The 26,458-nt window shown below is 32.8% G+C and overlaps 3 protein-coding genes and 2 pseudogenes across 4 annotated transcripts; 3 read left to right on the forward strand and 2 right to left on the reverse strand.

Annotated features, from left to right (window-relative positions):
• Positions 1-5,284: 5,284 nt before the first annotated feature.
• On the forward strand, positions 5,285-6,348 carry LOC107641630 (selection/upkeep of intraepithelial T-cells protein). The gene has a single exon (XM_016345113.3). It carries the CDS (start codon positions 5,329-5,331, stop codon positions 6,280-6,282), a length of 954 nt encoding a protein of 317 aa, XP_016200599.1. The 5' UTR covers positions 5,285-5,328; the 3' UTR covers positions 6,283-6,348.
• Positions 6,349-8,917: 2,569 nt separating this feature from the next.
• Positions 8,918-9,763, reverse strand: LOC107641631 (uncharacterized). Its single transcript, XM_016345114.3, has one exon. It carries the CDS (start codon positions 9,761-9,763, stop codon positions 8,918-8,920), a length of 846 nt encoding a protein of 281 aa, XP_016200600.1.
• Positions 9,764-11,243: 1,480 nt separating this feature from the next.
• Positions 11,244-12,100, reverse strand: LOC107641632 (uncharacterized). Its single transcript, XM_016345115.3, has one exon. It carries the CDS (start codon positions 12,066-12,068, stop codon positions 11,244-11,246), a length of 825 nt encoding a protein of 274 aa, XP_016200601.2. The 5' UTR covers positions 12,069-12,100.
• Positions 12,101-13,941: 1,841 nt separating this feature from the next.
• Positions 13,942-14,661, forward strand: LOC107639978 (uncharacterized; annotated as a pseudogene).
• Positions 14,662-15,135: 474 nt separating this feature from the next.
• On the forward strand, positions 15,136-18,481 carry LOC107642524 (uncharacterized; annotated as a pseudogene). Its single transcript, XR_015883776.1, has 2 exons — positions 15,136-17,081; positions 17,195-18,481. The product of XR_015883776.1 is annotated as an uncharacterized LOC107642524 (transcript).
• The last annotated feature ends 7,977 nt before the right edge of the window (positions 18,482-26,458 follow it).

The raw sequence follows: 26,458 nt of genomic DNA on the forward strand, positions 1-26,458 counted from the left end.
ACCAGCCTGGTTCGAATTATGAAGGAGTGCACTAGGAGTAATTCGAACCGGCCTGGTTCGAATTACATGGAATCGAATACAAAGCATAATTCGAACCACCCTGGTTCGAATTATGTATTAGAGAAGTTCGAACCTTAGTGGTTCGAATTATGTATGGGAGGAGTTCGAACCTTGGTGGTTCGAATTATTCAAATACGTACAACACTAAATCGAACCATGTTGGTTCGAATTATGAAGGAGTGCAATTCGAACCAGCTTGGTTCGAATTATATTAAAATACACTTTGGCTTATTGCTGAAACGAAATTGGATTTGGCGCATTTTGGTTACAAGATTCTTGCTTTGGCTCAATATGGTTTTTTGCCCTATTATTTATATAGCACCTTTTCAATTGTTTGTTAGTAGTATGCTTTATATTATTACCGAAAAAAAAAAGAAAGAAAAAAAGAGAGGGGTGTTTTCCCCTACTAAATTGAGTCGTGTTACCCTATTTTCCGAATAAAAATCAAAGCTAAAATTTCTCTTAATTAATATTTTGCTAAGAGCTGTATGACTAATAATTTTATTATTATTAAGGAGTATTCAATTCATATGGATGTCAACATTTTTGGCATTATTAAAATAGACAAATAGTAATGGTTGGCCTTCGGAATATGAACCTTGATTCCACGTGAGAATCCAATAAAATTAAGAGTGTTAACTGTTAACTGCTTGAATATCTAAAATTAGTATTTTAGACATCTACTATTTAAAAATGCATAAGATAAAAATAAATAAAAATTTGATTGTTAAAAGAATATTTGAATGTTATAAATAATGTTTTTTACTAATATCTCTTCATTTTCATTTTTCTTTCTTTTTAATTCTGAGGTGGAAACCATGAAATCATGGATCAAGTTTGAAGTATAAATGTATAATATAATAATAATAATAATAATATTATTATTATTACAAGACATTGTTTCCAGTTTTCATGAGACACATGAGGATACACATGCTTTATATAAAAATCACATGATCCATTCCCAAGAATCATGAATTCTATAATTTTTATGCCATGCTATCATATATATAATAAATAATCCATGATTATTGAAACTAAATACTACCGACCTTTATGTAATTCTGCTGAAAAATTGAGATCTATGAGTTAGATATTTAAGTTTAACAATCTACATATCATGCTAAAATAATGTTTGTTCTGTCAAAACCTAAAATGGTTAACCTAAGACGATAATGGAAATGAAAAATAGTATCCTTAAGATGAGCGAAATTTTGGTTTTACACAAATACTAACCATATATGAAGTTTTGGCACAATTTTATTACTACAAGATATTAAATATTATCCTTATCCTTTAGATGAGAAATGGATTCCCTTACTAGTTATTATTCAACTACATATTATCATAATTGCTCTCTAATAAATTTTTTTTTATATTTATATAAAAAAATATTAAAGAGTCATCAAATTTTATTATTTTTATCTGCAGTTAATTATTAATGTTTAAAAATATAGACTAAAATATTTTATTAGATTACTAGATTAAAAAAATTGAATTGATAACTAACTTATTAAATTGGCCGAGGGGTCGACTCACTTATCCGTTTAAACAAGTTAATAAAGAAAAAAAATGATAAACAAAAAAACATCAATAAAAATTGAATAGAAAGATACATTAAAATTGAAATAGAAACAAAAAGAATAAATTGAAATTAAATATAAAGAGAATCACTTTACTTTATACCTAATTTTTTGACGCAACAAGAAAGAGACTCTTCAACCTAACTAACTTGTCCACATCATACTTTTTGAGAATTGAATCGAATGAATTCCTTAACCTTCTATCCGATTCCCTAATGCAATAAGAGAGGGACTCACTCAATCTCACTTGTCCATATCATGGTTTTATCACGAAACCAAAAGAGGGGATTCACACATCTAATCACAGAATGACGATTATAATAGTTTACGAGGTATTTATAACCTCTTATCAGGCTTAAAAATAAAGAAAAACCCTAAACCTGTAACATAAAGCTCAATTTAGTAACTAAAGAAACAAAATTAAAATATATCGAATTAAATTGAACATTTTAAAAATATAACCTAATAATTTTTAAATAATATTTGAACTCTTTATATCATGAACCTTTGAAGCACATATCACAAGTGTTAAGGTTTCGAATTTCACATTGTGCATGCAGCAACTCATTTATCAATGATAGACCCTTAAATGAAGCTCAGATCCATAACGGTTTGGCCAAAAATAATAAATTCTTATATTTTTCAATATTTTTTTTACATAATGGATAAAGATGGACCATTCTGCTATGCACAAAGAAAGCTATTCATTCACTGGCAGTGGCAGAGTTTGCCATATTGATCTGAACTCTAAAGTAAGAAGCAGCATATGATAATTTTGGTGCACATGGTGATGAAAATGGTGTCTCCCTTTATAAATCCTAAATAAATTGAAATCATGGCTTCAAAGAAACAAGAGACTTTATGATACCAATGCAATTGAGGGTAGAGTACATAACATGGCATAACAGCATTGTTCCATGAAGCATGAACTATATAGATTTAGAACACGACATGTTTTCATGGTTTGAAATATAATGGAGCAAGCCCATTACTTTTGGCCACATCTCTTGGTGAATAGTATTATTGTGACTATATATGCTGACACTAATAACGTGCACCCTTTAATTAAAAAGAAAAAAAAAATGTTATTTTAGTCTTAAAGATTATAATATTGAATTTATTTCAATTTAAACTATTAGTAACTTTCAAGGGTGAGAGTTTGTTTCTCTCTTTATTTAATGTTCTTTTTTTTTTCTTTTGCGATTTAAATCCTACTAAATTTACCAAATCATAAAAGATATATAAATAAAAATTTGTATATTTATATTCGAAATTAAATAGTCAAATTTTAATATGTGATATTATTTATTTTTTTATTATCACAAATATCATATTATAATAAATCTAGTCAATTAGAATAATAAATAGCTCTTATAAACATAAATAATTTATTTAAAACTTAGCAAATAATCAAATGTATAATTAAAATCTATCCATATAATAAAAAGAAGAGAAAAATCCAAAACACCTCCTAACAATTATCTCAAAAGATAATGAGGCCCTTGACAAAAAAAAAAAAAATCCAACCCGGCCCATGATAATTACTTCGAAAGGACAACGAGGCCTCTTTACTAAAAAAAAGTCGATATTTTTTTTGGCACATGGGCTAATCAGTCCCAAAAAAAAAGATCAGGGGCCAGATTTGATATTTTTTTTAGGAGCCTCATTATTCTTTCGAGATAATTGTCATAGGTCAAATGGAATATTCACTCAAAGAAGAGAACACAATACTTTAGACTTAACAAAGAGCATTTAAATAAGGAGAATGTTAGGGAGACAATGACTTTGTTGAACAATATGAACAACCACCAATCAAATAAAAACACACTACACTTTCAAATTAATTCTCTAAATTTTAATATTAAAATAATCATCCGTACACTAGTAAAATGAACATCTAATATATTTATTGTTTACATTGTTTAATATTTTCATTGTTTACCTATACTTTTTTCTTTAAATAATTGCCCCAAAAAAGATGCATACATATTATTACCTATTTAGTTCAGGTAACAAAACTAAATTGAAAGAAAAAAAATTATTCTTTTCCCTTTTAAATGAAAAATCTATATGTACTACAAGGACAATAATAACAATAATTTTATACTATTGAAGTAAGTGAGTACGGCAACACAATGTGAATATATTATTGAATATTTGAATAGAAAGATGTGTAACTTCAACTATATCATAATATGTTCCTAACTCCTAAGCTTACAGTCTAGCAGAGAATATGATTCCTAGATACATTGATTTTGATACGTAAAGTTGTTTAAGCTTCAAATGCATGCAGAAGAACTATACAATATACATGTGATATTCCTCTACATATGTCCCCTTTTAATTGGTTACTTTTAACACAAGCACCACATCAAACATAAGTCACACAAAAAATATATAATTTGTTGCAATGCTTTCATTATGTTAACATTTTGTTTCAAATTTTCAATTTCCAATGTAGAAGGAAAAATAGTATCATATGGTTGATTGAACCCTTATGTCTGCCGATTAGAGTAAATGCACTAGCAACACAATACCTTATGGTTTCCATTATTCATAGCCATAAGCCACCAAGAAATTAATTATATCAATTTGAACAAAAAAATAGCTCCTATGTCTCCTTAATAACCCTTCTAATGTTACCCTAGATTCCTGGCCTATGATGCTTGCCAACATTAGGCTACAACTACTGCATTGTTTGAGCTTGTTATTATTCTTAGGAAATATTTAAGGTTTAATTATTCAATTATAATTTTATTAAATTTTTAATTAAATTTTTATATATTTTTATTAATATCTTTACTATATCAAATTTTGTAATTAAGTTTTTGTCATGACAAAAATACTAGAATTAACAGAATATTTTATTAAACGAAATGAATATGCCTAATATTTAACTGAATATTTTGTATAATTTAATAGAATATTCTGTTAATTTCAACGTTTTTATCACGGTAAAAACTTAGTTACAAAATTTGATATGGTATAAGGATCTAATTAAAAAATCGGAAATGTTTGGTAACCAAAGAAAATCAGCCAAAACAGCCATAACTTGCCTTATTTAATATTTATTAATTGTTGCGATAATTAATTAATACTAAATAAGGCAAGTTCTGACTGTTTTTTTTTTTGTCTACCTAACATTACCCTTAAAAAATATAGAGACTTAATTAAAAATTTAGTAAACTTATAGGACCAACAGAGTAATTAAACTAATATTTAAATCAATCAATCACTAATTATTCTTTGACCCAATACATGAATTGGCAATTCAATCATACACATGACAATTAGTATTTGAATAATGTTTCCTTTTTGAAGATGAAATTATTGATGGATAATATTTAATAGTGGGGGGAAGCAAGGGAGCACATACCAGCAATGCACTGTATGCATTGTGTACCACAATTTTGATCATAGTACTACGTTGCAATATCTTAGGCCATTGGATTAATTAATAAAAAGGGTGACTATAACTACCAAATTGTTGGCCTAAAATGTTACATAAGCCTTGTGAAAAGTAATCACATGCACACATTTGTAACACAAGTTTTTTAAGGTTATTGTGTGAATGTTCTTGTATAAATAGAATGGAGGATTAAGGCATGTTATGAGTCACAAGCATTAAAGCATTCTTGTGTTTTCAAAACTTTTTCTTTCTTTTCTTTAAAACAAAAACAAAAAGATGGATCATGAAGCCATTTCTAAATTACCCTTTTCACATCAACCAGTAAGGTCTATTAGTTTTCCCTCAAGAACACACCCTTCTTCTCAAAGAATTGAATCACTATTCACACACCTTAAACCACATTCTTATTCTTCCCAATCTGTTTCAAGCACTAGTTGCTTTGATGCAGAGACAATTCAGAATGGTTTGGTTGTTCTTGCTGATTTGTACAACTTCATGGAGGAACTTCTTCAATCTACACAAACTCAACAAGCTCTTTTGCATCACCAAGATGGAAAGCTTGTAGAAGAGGCATTAAGTGGATCAGTTACATTGCTTGATGCTTGTGGTTCTTCAAGGGATTTGTTGTTAGCTCTAAGGGAACAAGTTCAGTTGCTTCAATTGGCGATTCGACGAACAAGAAGAGGAGATTCAAGCATTGTTGAAAGCAGTGTTTCTGCTTATGAATGCTTCAGAAAGAAGGCAAAGAAAGAAATCACTAAGCAACTTGGTATGCTAAAGAAAATGGAAAGCAACAAAGATAGTTCAATTTCTTCTTTGTTGGGTCAAGATCAGAATCTAGTGTTCTTTGCTAGAGTTCTAAGAGAATCAAGAACTATAACCACATCTATATTTTGTTCTCTTCTATTGTTCATGTCAATGCCAACACTTGGAACAAAAGGGTCATCTTTGATCTCAAAGTTGAAGCCAAAAAGATTGTTTTTTTCTTCTTCAAACAAGGAACAGAATAAGAACAATGATGGAGTGGTAGCAGATCTCAACACTGCTCTTTGTTCTCTCCTTGGAAGAGAGAAAAATGGTGGTGATTCAATTAAGAATGAAGTTCAAGGAGCATTGAGAGTGCTAGAGACACTAAATACTGATCTTGATGGATTAGAGGGTGGATTAAATTGTATGTTTAGATGTTTAGTAAGAAATAGAGTTTCATTTCTTAATATGCTTACTCATTAGTAATTAATTAGCATAATGATTCTGAGTGAGGTACATATAAATTCAATGTCTTTTGTAAATTTAAGAATGATCATGTAATCCGAGTTTTAACTCTTAAGGATTTTGAATGAGAGAATCATGATTCTGAATTCAATTTTGTCTATTAAAAGTTTTTATATTCATTATTTTTTCTTGAAAGTTAGATCCTGTCAATGCCACTTAAAGCCTAATACAAAATTTTTTTGCACTTCGTAAAATTTGATACATTCAAAATTTTTAGATACATTAAATTTTAAATCTACCAAATTGGAATAAACAATTTTTTTTTTTTAAAGAGATAGATACAATTATTTGATCAAACACTAATAATTAATTTAGGGGATGGAGCTTTTCCATCAAAATTTGAATAATATATCACATTATTCTAACAACTAAGTCCCTTTTTGGGGCTATCGAGCATGTTCTATTTAACAAAACACAATAATTACTTTGATATGTTTTTTATTAACAAAATTATTTTTTCTTCACATTAGTCATGATATCATATTATAGGTACTAAAGCATAGCAGGACAATATGTAAGCATACTTTGAAACACATATTATTGTATTACTTAAGGTAAATAGCATATAATTTATCCATTTTCTCTTTGGCTTAAGCAGGCTAAGGTTAATTCACTATTTGACTTAGTATAATAAATTGAAAATTTAGACTGGTTAATGCATATTAAATCGTGCATTACCTAAAAGTAGAGTAACTTGTAGTTGTAGGTAATAACATTACTTAAAAAGAATGAAGGGAAATGAGGCTTTTTTATTTTTTGTATTGTAGTACAGTTAGTGTTTTTCAATAATATATAAATTTAGTGTATTGTTATTTTGTATGAATACTATAAATTCGATAATTAGATTTGTGATTTTTATTTTTTATTTTTAAAGTTTACAAATTTGAGGGTTAGATTTGTATTTTAATGCTGAAAAATTTTTTAAACATGCAAATCGAATCTTCCAATTAGATTTTTTGAATTTTTTTTTTTGTTTTTATACTCAAAATTGACCTTCAGTTTTTTATCTTTACCCAAAATCTGACCCTCAATTTTTTATTCCTACTCAAATCTGAGTCTCTAATTTATAGTTTTTAATTTAAAAAAAATTGTCTTCATATCCATAAGAAACACTCCAACTCTCTATAATTATGCATAACACACTCCTCCAATCTATTACAAAAAAAATTAGCCCGGTATTATACATTTATACTATTATCTTCTCTTACTTTTTTTTATCTAACAAATTTTTGTGCATGATTATGCTCCTTGTATTTTTGTTAAGAGACTATGGTCGTCTTCTATATCTTTTGTGATGGGTCGTCTTCAACTTATTATTATTTTGACGTTTTTATTGGACCGGATTTTATGGGCTTAGTTTATGTGTAGATTTTTTTTTATAAAGTATCAAAAGGAAATAATTTGAATTCTTTTGGTAGGCATAGGCCTGCTTCATGATCAGGCTTTGATCTCTGCTTTCCACAGGACTATTAATAGATAGAATTTGGCCCAATTAGAAAATTGGGCCTTTATAACAAATCAAAATATCAGACGGATTAGTTTTTTGGCAAGAGATTTCATAAGAAATCAAAATAAAAGAAAATTAGAATAAACAAAAACAAAGATGCTTGGTGTATATAAAAAAAGTCATTAATTTAATTATTAATATAAAAATATAAAATATATATTAAATAATATATATATATATAAATACATGATAACTTATTTTTAATGTGTACATAATATTTTTGTAAATAAAATAAAAATATCAACCGTACACACAAAAAAAATAATCATGATATGTTTTATATTTTTAATATGTATTTTGTGCTAATTTAGTGGTTGATATTTGATATATACGTATTATTTTTGAAAAACTATTTATATATTTAATACCCTAAAATTTAGAAACCGAAAAGGGAAAAATTGAACTATCGAAACAAGCATATTTTGAGCATCAAAATCTTAATATTCTAAGGAAAGTCATAGCAATGAACATGCTTTCTCTTTAATTAGATTATGTTCAAATCCTCTTATGCATCCCAATTTTTGGGATATAGAGAGGTTGTAAATGCAATAGTTGTATGATACAAAAGAAAACTTCATGCACTATATTTATTATGTCTATAATATTGGTTGGTGCAAATAATTTAGAACAAAAGATGGAGTGAAAAGTTAAGGTGGATACTACCATGAAGATTTTATTATTGTCTTCATATGAAGATGCTTCTTTTTTACCATTAGATGATGAAATGTATGGTTTGATTTTGATGTGTTACAAAAGTGTTATTTTTTTCAAAGTGTGGCTAAACAAACAAAGTACACTTTTAATACAAGAATCTTCATAAAAAGATGTTTTTAGCATCTTCATGTGAGTAGTTGCCAAAAGTTAATACTTTAGTTTTTGAAGATAAAATTAATACAAGCAATTAATCCACTATACAATTGGCTATACTCTGCAATTGTAATGAAAGTATAAACTTTCATTGAATAACAACAAAGGCACCAAAATATAGAGTATAAAATTTTCTCTGTATTTGATTTGATTGTATAACTATTGCATTGTGTTTGTTATATACATATGTACAGAATTGCTTTATGTTGAACATAGTCTCTACTGGGATAATATGTTCAAAAGGGATGTCTTAGTTTTAATCATGCTCCTAAATAAGCTTTCTAATCTAATCTCAATGCTTTCAATTGCAATCTCCAAAGCCTCCAATTGCTCATGTCCTACTTTCATGTTGGAACCATTAGCACCTTCTTTTAAAAGGATGTTCAAAGTTGCATCCACCAATTGCAATTCATTGCAATTCTCTGAGTTATCTTCATATGCAACCACTCCTTTATGCATCAACTTGTTCATCCATTTGGCTGCCTTTGACTTCGAAGTTGGACGAGCGAAAAAAGTCAAAAGGGATTGGAAGATAGACACATTCATTGCAATCACTTCTCTTGAAACTCTCATCACTTCTTCATTCAACAGTTGAGATGCTCCGAATTTGCTTTGTAGCTGCTTCAAGGATGTGATCACCTTGTTGACATTTTTCTTCATCTTCTTTGAGAAGGAATTGTATTCAGCTATGCTTGTTTCGATGGTTGAATCATCCTTTCTCCTTCTAAGAGCTGAATGAAGGAATTGCACATTCTCCTTGATCTGCATAACTGTGTCCCTTGTGATGCCACATATATCCAAGACCTTCATGGATCCATCCAAGATTTCTTCAATGCATTTGTCACCTTGTTGTTGAGAGATGACCTTTTGGGTTGATGCAACATTGAGAAGATCATCCAAAGAAGAGTATAGATCTTCCAAAAAGGACAAGCTAGTGACAATTGACTCAGTTGTCGAAGTTGCTTCGAAAGCCTTGAGGTTCTTCAATTTATCTCTTACTCTGGAGGAGCATGGATGAGATCCATTTGGCAAACTGTTTGATCGAACATGCAACTTGCTTGCCATTGTCACTACTCTTTTCTTGTTTGTTCTTTTTTTGAAGTAAGTTCAATGCTTGTGTTCTGCAGTCCAAGTCCATTGAAACTCTTTATATAGGGGCTATTCAATTATTCATGATTTGATTCCATAGGCTAACAAAAGAAACATTACAACTCACCTATCTTATAATCAAAGTGTATAAACCAGAAAGCATGTGGATCATGCATATACTTTATTGGAATATGTTAAGCTTGTCACATCTCTGCCTAACAAAAACAATAACATTATTGAAAGTTACATGGTTTCAAAGTTTATTAAATGACACCACCTAATGTGCCTCAACTTGCTCCCCATTAATACATTACCCTCTTTGATTCCGAATAATATATAGTTGATGCTGCTTCAGAGATTGTCTCAATATGAGGGGGTTGGAGCTATGCAAAATTGGATTAAATTACAAATTTTTGAGATGCTGGGATCTGGATTGTGATATGGAGAATGGTAATAATATATATGACAGATAAGTTTGTTAAGATTAAGAGAACATAATGATGGACAGATTAGCAGCATTGGAGTAGTTCTTAAGTCATGTATCCCTTTCTTATTATCATAATTTCTTTCTAATAATTTATTACTATAGAATTAAAAGTATTTAACTCAATTATCTTCTACCTGAAGGATTTTAAAGTTTTAAATATGTAATTAAATAAAAGCGTTAACATTTTTCACAAAATAATCTCTCTTTCTTGGAAGGCAGACATGTATGTTCATCAATCATCACTATCACTTTCCTGGAATGCTAAGATCTTGTTGTTGATTCAAGAGTGCATGCTCTTAATTTGTTTCAATATTTTCAAATTCAATCAAGTTTCTTCTGTTTATTATCAAACAAAAGAAAGAAAGACCGACCCCCCCCCCCCCCAAAAAAAATAATAATAACAAATGTAACAAAATACCAAAGGAAAACAAAGAAAAGAAGAGTTTTGTGACTAATCTTGATAAAAATATGGACAGTAAAAGCTGCTATAGATTTAGTTTGTACTTCAAGTAAGCAGGTTAATAAATTTGGGAAATTTGAATTTTTTTTTTCTTTTACTTGAATGCTAAAAGTCAAATCTAATAACTGGATATTAATTGTTGGAAAAGTATAGGTAACAAACAAGATTTTTGAACAATGTGTAAACAATGTAAATTAATAGGGTTAAAAGAGTAAATTTAATTAGTAGTATTAAATTAGGGTGTAGTATATTTTCATTTGATTGGTGGTTGTTCATGTTGTTCAAAATTTTCATTGTTCCCCTAACACTCTCCTTAATTGTTTTGTTCACTAGGCAGGAGCATATTCATATAGTATTTGCTATTTAGATAAATAAAACAAGGAGTAAACAAGAAAGGCACAAATTTGAGAGTATAGACTTTTGTATGCATTTGATTTGATTGTATTTGTACACATATATATATAGACATATGGTAGATCAAAATTGGTATTGTGAAGATAGTGTGTATTCTATTGGGATAATATGTTCAAAAGGGATGTTCTAGTCTTAATCATGCGCCTAAATAAGTTCTCCAAACCACTCTCAATGCTTTCAATAGCAATCTCCAAAGCCTGTAATTGTTCATTGAAAGCTTGAATCTGGGAGCCTTTAGCACCTTCATTTAAGAGGGTGTTCAAAGCTGCATCCACCAATTGCAATTCATTGCCACTCTCTGAGTTCACTTCTCCCTTTTGCATCAACTTGTTCATCCATTTGCTTGCCTTTGACTTTGAAGGACCAACCAAGAATGATAGCAGACATTGGATGACACACTTGTTCATTTCTATCACTTCGCTTAGAATGCTAAGATCTTGATGCTGATTTAAGATTCCATATTTGCTTTGTAGGTGCTTCAAAGATGTGATCAACTTGTTGACATTCTTCCTCATCTTCTTTGAGGAGGAATTGTATTCGGCTATGCACTTTTCAATGCATGAGTCTCCCTTTCTTCTTCTAAGAGATGAATGAAGGGATTGTACATTCTCCTTGATCTGCATGACAGTGTCCCTTGCAATGCCACACACATCCAAGACTTTGATTGAGCCATCCAAGATCTCTTGGAAGCATTTCTCACTTTGATGATCAGAAATAGCCTTCTGGGTTGAACCAACATTGAGAAGATTGTCCATTGAGAAGTATACATCTTCCAACATGGACAAGCCTTTGACAACCGACTCAGATGTGCAGGTTGCTTCAAAGTTCCTGAGGTTGTTCAACTGCTCTTGCACTCTTGAGGAGCATGGATGAGATCCATTTGGCAAACTGTTTGATCGAACATGCAATTTGCTTGCCATTGTTCTTTTTCTTTCTTTTGGAGGAAGCTCAATGCTGTTTGTTTTTTGTAGTCTAAGCCCTTTGACATCTCTCCTTATATAGGGTCTATTCAATTATTCACAATTTGATTCCATAGACCAACTTAAGAAATAATACGGTTCACCAATCTTAATCATGTGTAGAAAGCATGTGAAGCATGCATTATTCTCTTGGAATATGGTAAGCTTGTCCCATCTCTGCCTAACATGTGATACTTTTGCATCAAATTATTCAAAGTGAAATGGTTTTGGAAACTATGAAGTGTATTATCTGGCATGTCCCATTACTCATCACCTAATGTGGCTCCTATGCTGCCACACTAACCCCTTTGATTCCAAATATATAATATAATTCATGCTGCTTCAGAGATTGTCTCAAATCATGAGGTTGGAACTATGCAACATGGATTAAATTACACTTTTCTGATAAGGTTGAGATCCACATTTTGTGATATGGAGAATGCTAACTAATATATGACAGATAAGTTTGTTGAGATTAAGAGAACATAATGATGGACCAATTATGAGCATTTGAGTAATTTTTAAGTGTGTGCACGAATAACATGTAGTCTTCATGTCTCCCCTTCTTATTATCAAAATCTCCATCATGTAGTATTAATCTGGTTTTAACTTTTAGCATATCATAAAGAATGTTGATACCAATATTTAGCTCAATATTCTTGTGAAATTTCCAAGTACATAAAGGACATTCAGTACTGTTCTTGCTGTTTGTTATATAGGATCATAGATATTTCATATTTGTCAAGATTTCTTGTGAAAAATATCAACGAAGTAGTGGATGAGCAAAGATTAAGTAAAGGAAAAGAGAAAGTTAAAGAGAGAGAGAAATGTTGGCCGAATAAAATTGGTTTCCAAATTTTATAAATCCTACACCAGAGCAGAAAAAGAAGGAAAAATATCTCAATAAAAATTTTAGAGACTAAAAATTGTAATAAATCAAGGATTAGTTATTCATCAAATATCAACAATGGTACTGACTTATTTATCCCTAAAAATAATTTTGTCATAATAATTGCCTCAATGGTTTTTATTTTCAAAATAGAACAATATGGTGGATTCTCTAGTGGAAGAAAATTGTTATGACAACTCTAACTGATGTTGATCCAGTGTCTTTCATTTTCTAGTTTCCATAATGTATAATGTTTTTGTTTCATTTTGGACTATGTCTTTAATGATTTATAATAATTGAGGTACTTTCTCTCACAGATTGTTATTCAATGAATTTGATTTAACTTCCTCTTAAAGAGAATTTAATTTAACCACTAATTTTGTCATATTTTTTGGCCTCTGATAAACTCTCCAATCAAAATTAATAAATTATGCTTACGTGTAACATTAATTGATTATGTGTAAAGGAACCATTCCAAAAGACAAAATACCTCCTGTCATATTATTAATACTCTATAGTAAAGTAGGACAAATAAACTCCTATAAAAATTTTTATGGGACACTTAACTCCTAACTAATTATAAATATAAAATCATAAATTCACAATAAACTATAAAGTAGGACAAATATTCTTAAATTTTAACAAACCATTATACCGCTGCTATACTAGTTGCCGCTACTATACTAATTGTTGGCCTTATTAGTTGATAGTAGCCTCAGTTCCTTCCTCCCCTTTCTAATCAACTACTTTGTGATGTTCACGTCACATCCAATGGATATGGATCTCAACAAATAAAACATATGAGATTGAGATAGGGAGGGTGTTAATGTGGCAGCAATACAAGGCAATGTTTTTTATGACTAATGAGGTTTTCTGATTGCAAACACTATGAGGACATGATAGGTAGCACCATATAATAATAATAATAATAATAATAAGAGAATAATGTTTGGAAGAGATGTGACAAGCTTCACATATACCAAGGATTTGAATGCATGCATGAATCACATGATTGGTGAGTTGTATGTCAGTGTGTGTTGATGCCTTTAAGAAGCATTCATCTATGAATCATTTAGTGGCTCCTCCTATGTCCTATGGTATACATAGAATGAGACTCAAGAGACTTGGTAACACCATCTTCCTTTAATAAACAAGAACTTAATAGTAAACATGGGATAGTAGAAGAAGAAAGGTTGATTCATGCATTGAAAAAAGTGTATCTAAGTACAGTTCCTTTTCAAAGAAGACAAGGAAGAATCTCAACAAGCTGATCACGTCTTTGAAGCATTTACAAAATAAACTTAGAGCATCTCCACTCTTGAATCAACTTCAAGATGCTAGTATTCAAAGGGAAGTGATTGCAATGAACATGTCTGTCTTTCAATTCCTTCTCTCATTCTTGGGTGGTCTTCCTTCAAAGTCAAAGGCAACCAAATGGATGAACAAATTGATCCACAAGGAAGAGAATTTGAATGAATTGCAATTGGTGGATTCAACTTTAAGCACCCTTCTCAATGATGGTGCTCATGGTTCAGCATGCAGATAGCATCTAACAGATTGGAGGTTTTGGAGGATGCCATTGAAAGCATTGAAATTGGTCTGGAGAACTTATTTAGGTGCATGATCAAAACAAGAGCATCTCTTTTGAACATCATGACTCAATAGAGAAAGAATCTACATAATCTTTTTTTTTTGTCTCTAGATCCTACAAAAGCATCCAAAATTTTGAGGATGTTATAAGGATTAAAAATTTTGATCTCATTTATTTGTACATGTATCCATTTAATAGTTACACAATCAAATACAACAAAAATTTTAGAATTTATACACTATATTCTCTTGATCATGTTTTATGCTTCCCTTAGCTCATACAGTGCTATTTATTTCAAAATCAATATAATATTTTGGATAGGGATGTTTAAAATCGATTTGGACCGAACAAAACCGACCAACCGAATCGAAAAAATTGAAAACTAAACAAATCGAAAACCGAAAAAATTAGGTTTTGCTGTTTTTATTACGGTTCGGTTCGATTTTCGGTTCTAATACTAAAAACTCTAACCGAACCGAACCGGTTCACAAAAGCCTAACAAAAACCAACCCTCCCCCACCCCCACCCACACCCAAACTTGACTTAAACCTAGCCGCAACACTCACTCTGCAGTCTGCACTCTACTCTCGAAACCCACTCCCACCGCCAGCCTGCGCGAACCCACTTCCTTCCAGCTCCTCCCACCGCCAGCGAACCCCTTCCTCCCACCACCTCCCAGTGCCGCCGATCCCTTCCTCCCAGCGCCTCCTCGCAAACAGCACCTCCCAGCACCTCCTCGCAGAGAGCACCACCGTCGCAGACAGCACCACCCGGAACCACCCAGCAGCTAGCACTACTGTCGCGGACAACACCACCCACAGCACCGTTTCTGGCTTCGTGGAGACAGCACCACCCAGCCACCCAAAGCATCGATTCTGGCTTCGTTGAAAGCACCCAGTCACCGAATCAAGTCAGATATAGGGTCTCCGAGTTAGGTATTCAATTTTTGTTCAATAATAATTGATTCATTGTTGTTGATTATTGTTTATTGTTCAATTTCTGTTTCAGTGTATATTCTTTGCTGATTGTTGCTTATTATTTATTTGTTGTTGATTTACTAAAATTGCTTCTGATTGTGATTTACTGTTTAATTTATTTGTTCAATGTATTTATTGTTGTGTTTTTGCTTGATTTTTTAAGCAGAAAATGTGAGAAGGACAATGAAAGAAAGGCTTTCACTGAGAGAGAAAGCTGTTTGGAGTGTGCTGTAAGTTAAATGGCTCGTTTTATGTTCAAAATTTCCTTACAATGGAGTCTAAGATTTTAAAATGTAAAAGGAACACGTCTTACCTACGTGCCAATAGGTTTGTGGTTCTCAAATTTTCTCCATATATACTATCAATATGTTTTTTTACTGGCCATCTGTGTTACTTAGAAGTTCACATGCTGTTTGAATGAAAAACTGCAAAATAATTTGGTGAAAATTTATTGTGACTGATTTAGATGCTCAAGTTAGATTCATACTGGTGAGTTAACAATTGGCTCACTGTTGAGTTTTGTTTGAACTTTGAACTTGTATAAAGCTGTAGAAAAGAATAACAATTGGCTCACTTGTTGAGTTTTGTTTGAACTTTGAACTTGTATAAAGCTGTAGAAAAGAAAAGTGCATATATTCTTAATAAAGATTCTTTTCCTGCTAGCTGGAAGCTGTAGATTTGTGTTATTTTCACCAGTGTTATTTTCTCTATATTGATAGTTTATATATGGAGAAAATTTGAGAACCACAAATCTATTGGCACGTAGTAAGACGCTTTATGTTCCTTTTACATTTTGAAATCTTAGAATCCATTGATAGGAAATTTTGAACATAAAAGGAGCCATTTAACTTACAGCAGCTTTCTCTCCTAGTGAAGACCTCTCTTTCATTGTCCTTCTCACATTTTCTGCTTAAAAAATCGGAAGCAAAAACACAACAATAAATACATTGAACAGTGAATCACAATCAGAAGCAATTTCAGTAAATCAACAACAAATAAATTAAACAATGAACAATAATTATTAAACAATGAACAATAATTTTAGTAAATCAACAACAAATAAATAATGAGTAACAATCAGCAAAGAATATACACTGAAACAGAAATTGAACAATGAACAATAATCAACAACAATGAATCAATGATTATTGAACAAAAATTGAATACCTAAATCGGAGACTCTATATCTGACTTGACTCGGTGGCTAGGTGCTTTCCGCGAGGCTAGAAACGATGTTGTGGGTGGTTGGGTGCTGCTGTCTCCGCGAAGCCAAAAACAGTGCTGTGGGTGGTTCTGCCTGCGACAGTGGTGCTGGCTGCTGTGTGGTTCTGGGTGATGCTGTCCGCAACGGTGGTGCTGTCCGCAACGGTGGTGCTGTCTGCGAGGAGGTGTTTGGAGGTGCGGTCTGATACTACATGATGAAGGAGATTCTGATAATAGGAAGGGGAGACATGAATAATACGTGTTATTCGTGCACACACTTAAAAATTACTCTACTGCTTCTAATCTGCTCATCAGTATGTTTTCTTATTCTCAACAAACTTATCTGTCGGATATTAAACCATTCTTTATATCACAAAATGTGGATCTTAACTTTGCAAAGATGAATAATTTAATCCATGTTGCACAGTTCCAACCTCATGATTTTGAGACAATCTCTGAAGAAGCATGGATTATATTATATACACATTAGGTGATGTGTAATGGGGACATGCCAGATAATAAACTTCAGAGTTTCAAAAACCATTCACTTTGAATAATTTGATGCAAAAGTATCACATGTTAGGCAGAGATGGGACAAGCTTACCATATTCCAACAGAATAATGCATGCTTCACATGCTTTTTACACATGATTAAGATTAGTGAACTGTATTATCTCTTAAGTTGGTCTATGGAATCAAATTATGAATAATTGAATAGACCCTATATAAGGAGAGGTGTCAAAGGGCTTAGACTATAGAAAACAAACAGCATTGAGCTTCCTCCAAAAGAAAGAAAAAGAACAATGGCAAGCAAATTGCATGTTCGATCAAACAGTTTGCCAAATGGATCTCATCCATGGTCCTCAAGAGTGCAAGAGCAGTTGAACAACCTCAGGAACTTTGAAGCAACCTGCACATCTGAGTCGGTTGTCAAAGGCTTGTCCATGTTGGAAGATGTATACTTCTCAATGTTGGTTCAACCCAGAAGGCTATTTCTAATCATCAAAGTGAGAAATGCTTCCAAGAGATCTTGGATGGCTCAATCAAAGTCTTGGATGTGTGTGGCATCGCAAGGGACACTGTCATGCAGATCAAGGAGAATGTACAATCCCTTCATTCATCTCTTAGAAGAAGAAAGGGAGACTCATGCATTGAAAAGAGCATAGCCGAATACAATTCCTCCTCAAAGAAGATGAGGAAGAATGTCAACAAGTTGATCACATCTTTGAAGCACCTACAAAGCAAATATGGAATCTTCAATCAGCATCAAGATCTTAGCATTCTAAGCGAAGTGATAGCAATGAGCATGTGTGTCTTCCAATGTCTGCTATCATTCTTGGGTGGTCCTTCAAAGTCAAAGGCAAGCAAATGGATGAACAAGTTGATGCAAAAGGGAGAAGTGAACTCAGAGAGTGGCAATGAATTGCAATTGGTGGATGCAGCTTTGAACACCCTCTTAAATGAAGGTGCTAAAGGCTCCCAGATTCAAGCTTCCAATGAACAATTAGAGGCTTTGGAGATTGCTATTGAAAGCATTGAGAGTGGTTTGGAGAACTTATTTAGGCGCATGATTAAGACTAGAACATACTTTTTGAACATATTATCCCAATAGAATACACACTCTCTTCAGAATACCAATTTTGATCTACCATATGTGTATATATATATGTGTACAAATACAATCAATCAAATGCATACAAAAGTTTATACTTTCAAATTTGTGCCTTTCTTGTTTACTCGTTGTTTTATTTATCTAAATAGCAAATACTATATGAATATGCTCCTGCCTAGTGAACAAAACAATTAATATCCAGTTATTAGATTTGACTTTTAGGCTACAAGTAAAAAAAAAATTTTCAAATTTCCCAAATTTATTAACCTGCTAACTTGAAATACAAACTAAATCTATAGCAGCTTTTACTGTTCATATTTTATATCAAGATTAGTCACAAAACTCTTCTTTTCTTTCTTTTCCTTTGGTATTTCTTACATGTGTTATTATTATTTTTTGGGGAGGGGGGGGGGGTTCGGTCTTTCTTTTATTTGCAAACGGAAGAAACTTGTTGAATTTGAAAATATTGAAACATGCACTCTTGAATCAACATCAAGATCTTAGCATTCCAGGAAAGTAATAGTGATGATTGATGAACATGTCTGCCTTCCAAGAAAGAGATATTATTTTGTGAAAAATGTTAACGCTTTTATTTAATTACATATTTAAAACTTTAAAATCCTTAAGGTAGAAGATAATTGAGTTAAATACTTTTAATTCTATAATAATAAATTATTAGAAAGAAATTATGATAATAAAAAAGGGATACATGATTTAAGAACTACTCCAATGGGTTTGTTTACCCATTTTGTTAATTTCTGATTTTCTGTACTTATTTTTGCTTGTTTTAAAATTTTGTTAATAAATTGATTCTATGATTCTGAATTACTGGGTTTGTTTATTGATTTTGTTAATTTGAGTTGCTTGTTTTGAGTTGATTCTGTGATTCAATTTAATAACTCCTGTGATTCCAAGCTACTGGGTTCAATTTGTTAATAATTCTTATTCTGTGATTTTCGGTTGCTGGGTTCAATTTATTTTTGCTTGCTTCAAGTTTAATTCAGTTATTCAATTTGTTAATAATTCTGATTGTGGGTTGTTGGGTTTATTATGAGTTGCTGAGTTAATAAGAGTATAATACTAATGTGGTTAATTTTTGTTTATTCTGAGTTATTGATTTTTTAAAATTTAGAGTTAATTTTGTTGATGGTTAATTTTTTTTGTTGTAGGTTGAAAATGGAACAATCATAAAATGATTAAATCTTTTGCTGTTTATGCTGATTTATTATGTATTCTTTTTGTATTTGATTTAATCTTTTTTTTTTTCTTAATTTTCTCTTTGTATCTGAATTTGCTGTTTAATCTGTTATTTATTGGAGACTGAATGGTTGCTGTTTTCTGTTTGTGTTTTACTGTTTGTTCTGAATTTTTCTCCATAAAAAATCGTTTTTCTAAACCTTGCATAAAACTTTATTTTTCTTTTCTTGTTTTTCGTTGGAATGTTTCAGATGAACGAGCTAAAAGAGATACAAGAATTTTCTGAAGCATTGATGTCATTATCTGCAATAAATGAACAACTGAAAGCAGTGTCACTGACTACTGGTAATCTCTCTGTTGTGGATTTTGATGCAGCAACTAACTTGTCAGAAAAATCATTCAGATTTGACCAAATATACACATGTAACTTGTTCTTTCTTGATACGATGATAGGTTGTTATTCTTTAGTGTAATATATCAAAAATGATTTTATTTCACCATGTTATATGCAAATAACTTTTTATTTACACTTTGGTATAGTTTGAAGAAGCAAGGAGTAAATGCAAAATGAGATTTTGGTAAAAAAGGAAACATACAGAAATAAGGAAGAAAAGGTATTATTCTTCTTTAATTACTTATATTAAAAGAATCTTATTTGCTTGCTATTATCCTCACGATTATTTGATATTAAAAAATGGTAGCTCTTATTTATTATTCAGATCAAAGAGTTTGAGAAAAAATTAAAAGAGCAGGAATTAGTTGCAGTTGCTGACAAGAGTTCCGATACCCCATCGGAATCTTCTATCAGTAGCTTTTATTTTTGTGCTCTTAGCGTGGTCCCTGTTCCTGATTTATCAGATTGTTTGCTATCTATCTTTGGTTTATAACTAACTCTTCCTCCAACTAAGAGTGTTTGCGGTACGGTTCGATTTTTTAAGAAAAAATCATAAATCTAATTGTTTAATTAAATTACGGTTCAATTTGATTTGATTTTTTTATCAAGACCATCCGAACCAAATCGTTTGGTTCGGTTTTTCAAATAATATGTTAGATGTGTTTTAAATTTAGCAACTATGTGCAACTTTTCTCACTTCTTCATGAACATACTTCAATTAAACCGGTATATACATTATCATTTCACCAAATTTCTATAACACTCATAAACACAAATCTACTGCTTCCAGCTTGCAGGAAAAGAATCTTTATTAAGAATATAGGCACTTGTTTTTTCTACAGCTTTGTACAAGTTCAAAGTTCAAACAAAATGTTACCTAGATTATTTCTTTATCAATAATAGGTTTATCATTGTAATTATTTTTTAGTGAGAGTACATAAAAAATACATAGTATATAAAATGTAATAACTCAACAAATATTTTTTAAGGGGATTTTTCATTCTCTCCAACAATGAGAAGAACTTATTTCTCTCCCTCTCTTAATCCCTTCTGGTTCATCAAACCATCAATATCACAGCTTGAACAGCTTAGGGCATGAGATTTTTTTCATGGTGCGGTGAGCGTGGAGAGCAACCAAGCTGTGAATCAAATTATTAAAAAAAAAAGTTGTGAATTGAGATCAATCCAATTTTGCCATTTTCTTTCTATCCCTAATTTTTTTTCGAAATTTTCTTTCCCCTATTCTTACTTCTTCCTTCAAACTCATCCAATAGAGTTTGATGAGAGGCTATTTCGCAAGATTCTTTCTTGGTGAACATAGCTGTTCCGATCAACAAGTTGGAAGGAAGAAGATCTGAATCCCTATTACTCTATGATTCATTAATTTCTCAAAATGGCAAACATGGCAAACAGATCCTCCCATTGCAGAGGTCGTGGAGCTACATTGGCTTGCTCTCATTGCAACAAGCAAGGCCACACATCATTTGCAATCACCCACACATACCACACTCATAGATTCAAATGAACATTTCTCAAGCTCAATGCACTCACCAATTTCCTCACACACCATTGCACCCATTACCACACCACACATTAACAATGCACCTGCATCACAACACTCTGACATCACACATGACTGCATTACTAGAAAGTCTGAAAGAGTCAAGAAACCGCCTGCTTATTTGAAGGACTATCATTGTATGACAACCACACAACTCACTCTAGCAACGTTGCCAACTCTAACTCTTTATATCCTATCTCACAACACTTGTCATATGATAAACTAACCCCAAAATATAAGTCACTTTCTCTAGCCATCACCTCAAATCAATAACCTAGCACTTATGAGGAAGCGGCTGCACAAGAATGTTGGAGAAAGGCAATACAAGATGAATTGACAGCTCTAGATCAGAACAGAACTTGGTGTCTCACTGAACTCCCAAAAGACAAGAAGGCTGTGGGTTGCAAATGGGTTTTTCGGGTAAAATTCAATCCCGATGGCACCATAGAGAGGCACAAAGCGAGGCTAGTTGCAAAAGGATTCACTCAAGTGCAAGGAGTAGATTATGGTGATACTTTTAGTCCAGTTGTCAAAATGACTACCCTACGAGTAATGTTAGCATTAGCAGCGGCAAAGAAATGGCATTTGAAATAGCTAGACGTCAACACTGCCTTCCTTCATGGAGATTTGGACAAGGAAGTTTATATGAAGATTCCACCCGGTTTGGCTGTGTCACAACCAGGTTTGGTTTGTAAATTACAAAAATCTCTATATGGGCTTAAGCAAGCAAGCAGGCAATGGAACATTAAGCTCACTCAGACTCTTGTGGATGCTGGTTATAAGCAGTTTTTTGATAATCATTCACTATTCATCAAGAAACAATCTGAAAGCTTCACTGCCATTCTAGTATATGTTGATGACTTGGTTTTAACCGGGAATGACATTGGTGAAATCAATTCCATCAAGAAAGATTTGGATGACAAATTCAAAATAAAGGATCTTGTTGATCTCAAATACTTCTTAGGAATGGAAGTAGCACGCTCTAACTCTGGAATTCACATTTATCAGCGGAAGTACACCATGGACCTTCTCAGAGATTTTGGTTATCTAGATTGCAAGCCTCTCTCTACTCCATTTGATTATAGTCAGAAACTCTCAAAGGAATCAGGTACCATTTTAATAGACAACACTATTTACAGACAGCTCATCGGCCGACTCCTTTACCTCACAAACACTAGACCCGATATCTCTTCTGCTGTGGGACGTTTGAGCCAATTTTTGGACTGTGCAACCACTTCTCACCTACAGGCTGCTTTTCGTGTACTCCGATATTTAAAAGGCCGACCTGCAACTGGTCTCTTCTTCTCCTCTACTTCTAATCTGCATCTCACTGGATTTGCCGACGCTGACTGGGCTACCTGTGCCGATACTCGTCGCTCCGTTTCCGGTTATTGCTTCATGCTTGAGAACTCACTCATTAGCTGGAAGAGTAAGAAGCAAACCACAGTTGCCAAGTCCTCTGCAGAAGCTGAATATAGGTCTCTTGCTGTTGCCACTTGTGAAGCTAGTTGGTTATCTTTCTTAATGGATTTCATTGGCTTGCCGCTTCAAAAGTCTATCACTCTATTCTGTGACAACCAGTCAGCTATTCACATTGCCAATAATCCCATCTTTCATGAAAGAACTAAACATATTGAAGTGGACTGCCATATTGTTCGTGAAAAGTATTTGTCTGGTCTCACCATCTTATGTCAGTTCGTTCCAAGGATCAACTTGCTGATTTTCTTACCAAAGTTCTGCCACCGGGTCCTTTTCTTGCTAATGTTTCCAAGCTATGATTGTTAGATTTACACAATTCTAGCTTGCGGGAGGGTGTTACCTAGATTATTTCTTTATCAATAATAGGTTTACCATTGTAATTATTTTTTAGTGAGATTACATAAAAAGTACATAGTATATAAAGTGTAATAACTCAACAAATATTTTCTAAGGGGATTTTTCATTCTCTCCAACAATGAGAAGAACTTATTTCTCTCCCTCTCTTAATCCCTTCTGATTCATCAAACCATCAACATCACAACTTGAACAGCTTAGAATATGAGTTTTTCTTCACAAAACTCAACAGTGAGCCAATTGCTAACTCATCAATATGAATCTAACTTGAGCATCTAAATCAGTCACAATAAATTTTCACCAAAGTTATTTTGCAGTTTTTTCCTTCAGACAGCGTGTGAACTTCTAAGTAACAGCAGTAAAAAAGCATATTGATAGTTTATATATGGAGAAAATTTGAGAACCACAAACTTATTGGCACATAGGTAAGACTCTTTATGTTCCTTTTACATTTTGAAATCTTAGACTCCATTGAAAGGAAATTTTGAACATAAAACGAGCCATTTAACTTACAGCTATCACGGCCCAAAATGAGCCATGACCGGCGCTCAGGAAAATAATCCTATAACAAGCCTAACATACTCAAATATAAATTGAATGAGAAAGTTACAAATATTTTACAAATTTTAAAATAAATAGTTATACATTTTTAAAAAAAATTAAAATAATTAAAAATTGTTGGACCTTGTCTGTGTCATATGGAGTATATACCTCTAGGAACTCGTCAATAATAAGTACTCATTGCAGATCGTTACATCTTGAATAGAAAGTCTCACATAGACAAGTAATTGTTCCTGAAAAATATTTTTTAGAAAAACGGGGTGAGTTTTGTAAGTCAGTGACTAGACAATATATCTATAATCGATATAAGACCATATAAATATTATATCAAAATAATTTAAATTAGAAAATAATAGTTGATAATAATAAGTGAATCAATAAGGGAGTTCTCATATAGAAATCAAATCAAAAGTCCACACTTGGGCGGCTCTATCTCTATGGGTAGCCCTTTCCTCTAGTGTGTCCGTATGGAATAACTGATCCAACGTGTGACCTACACGTTAGGCTAGCAACGCCCCTGCTAGTTGAGGTCTGAGACAGATGCATCTATGTTAACGTCATAACCGTCGTTAACTATGATTTTCTAATACGAGCCTCCCAAACCAAATCAAAACATATAATTTCAAACACAACAAATCTTTGATCTTTCAAATATATAAGGTATCGAATCAAATCAAATCAAATAATACTTTATCATGAGAAATCTTTTCCAATCATATTTTTCAATCATAAGAAATTTTAAACATATTTCACAATCTTTAAAGTAAGTGACTACCAACAAATACTTCAATGCTTCAAAAATAGATATTCAAGTAAAATCAAACATTTTGCAACAATGCAAAACTTCATCAAAAAATATATATATGGTCTCATGTATAATTCCAAAAGTATAATCTTCATAAAAACGAATTATTTAATTCTAATAAATCAATTATTCTAATCAATTTAAAATCGTTCAAGGCAAATATAGTGAGTATAATTCAAATATCATAATAAATATATGTCAAAATAATTATAGATGCACAATCAAACAATTATAAATGTAAAGCCTCTCACAACTTGGTCTCAAGGGACCGAAGATACCGAACCCAGAATGACAAAATCCAAGATGAGGAAGATTGACAGTAGAATGGAATGAATGAGCGCAAAATTTGGATTGGGGCACCAACAAGGTGGAGTTGGCGATAGTTTAGGTTAGTGACAAGAACGGCTCAGCTCCATCGGCATCAACAGCTCCAGTAGCAACCAAGGTTCACCCGAACGGCGACGCAACAGCGGTGACGGAACAACCCTCTATTCACGGCGGCTCCTCTCGCACATCCTGTTTCTCTCTTCGAGCTCTCTCTTCTCTCTCAACAATGGCGACAACGACTTGGCATGCCGGCGGTTGAGGCTTAGCGCCGACGGAGACAAGGCACGACAGCTGTAGCAGTTCGATGGTAGCGAGGCAGAACGGCGGTAGTCCTTCTTCCGCGTCTCCTCTCTCGCGCTCGTCCCCTCTCTCAGGCGCATCTCTCTCGGTTCTGGCCTCTGATGGCGACGCAACGGCGGCGAGCTGAATGCGGCTGGCGGCAACGTGACGGGATACGAAGGGCGAGCTCCAGGCCAGCGGTGATGAGGCGCGGCTCTCTCCTCGCGTGGTGGCTTGGTGTGGACAGTTCTCTCCTTCCTCCTCTCTTCTCTTCTCACGGTCTCCCCTCTTCTCTCTTTCTCTTTTCTTTCTTTCTTTTTCCTTCGAGTCTGTGTATGTGTGTGTGTGCTGTGAGGAAGAGGGTGTGAGGTGAGTGAGGGTGTGTGCGGCGGTGAGAAGTGAGTGAGTGTGGGGCTAGGGTTAGAGAAAGAAGAAAAATATTTAGGAGTGGTCCCACCATCTTATGTATTTGTTTATTTTTTTCTGGTTATTACAACAGCACACTCCAAACAGCTTTCTCTCCTAGTGAACACCTCTCTTTCATTGTCCTTCTCACATTCTGCTTCAAAAATCAAAAGCAAGAACACAACAATAAATACATTGAATAATACATTGAACAGTGAATCACAATCAAGAGCAATTTCAATAAATCAACAACAAATAAATTAAACAATGAACAATAATCAGAAGCAATTTTAGTAAATCAACAACAAATAAATAATGAACAACAATCAGCAAAGAATATACACTGAAACAGAAATTGAACAATGAATCAATGATTATTAAACAGAAATTAAATACCTAACTCGGAGACTTCATATCTGACTTGACTCGGTGACTGGGTGCTTTTCGCGAGACCAGAAACGATGTTGTGGGTGGCTGGGCAGTGCTGTTTTTCCGCAAAGCCAGAAACGGTGCTATGGGTGGTGTTGTCCGCGACAGTGGTGCTGGTTGCTGCGTGGTTCCAGGTGGTGCTGTCCGCGACGGTGGTGTTGTCTGCGAGGAGGTGCTGGGAGGTGCTGTCTGCAAGGTAGGGATGTTTAAAACCGATCCAATCCGAACAAAACCAACCAACCGGACTAAAAAAACCGATAACCGAACAAACCGAAAAAATAATTTTTT

The sequence above is a fragment of the Arachis ipaensis genome, chromosome B5 (genome assembly GCF_059453495.1).
Source record: "Arachis ipaensis isolate K30076 ecotype BB chromosome B5, ASM5945349v1, whole genome shotgun sequence".
NCBI lineage: Eukaryota > Viridiplantae > Streptophyta > Magnoliopsida > Fabales > Fabaceae > Arachis > Arachis ipaensis.

Coding starts and splice junctions, on each gene's coding strand:
- LOC107641630 (XM_016345113.3), top strand. CDS start 5,329: ATGGATCATGAAGCCATTTCTAAATTACCCTTTTCACATCAACCAGTA.
- LOC107641631 (XM_016345114.3), bottom strand. CDS start 9,763: ATGGCAAGCAAGTTGCATGTTCGATCAAACAGTTTGCCAAATGGATCT.
- LOC107641632 (XM_016345115.3), bottom strand. CDS start 12,068: ATGGCAAGCAAATTGCATGTTCGATCAAACAGTTTGCCAAATGGATCT.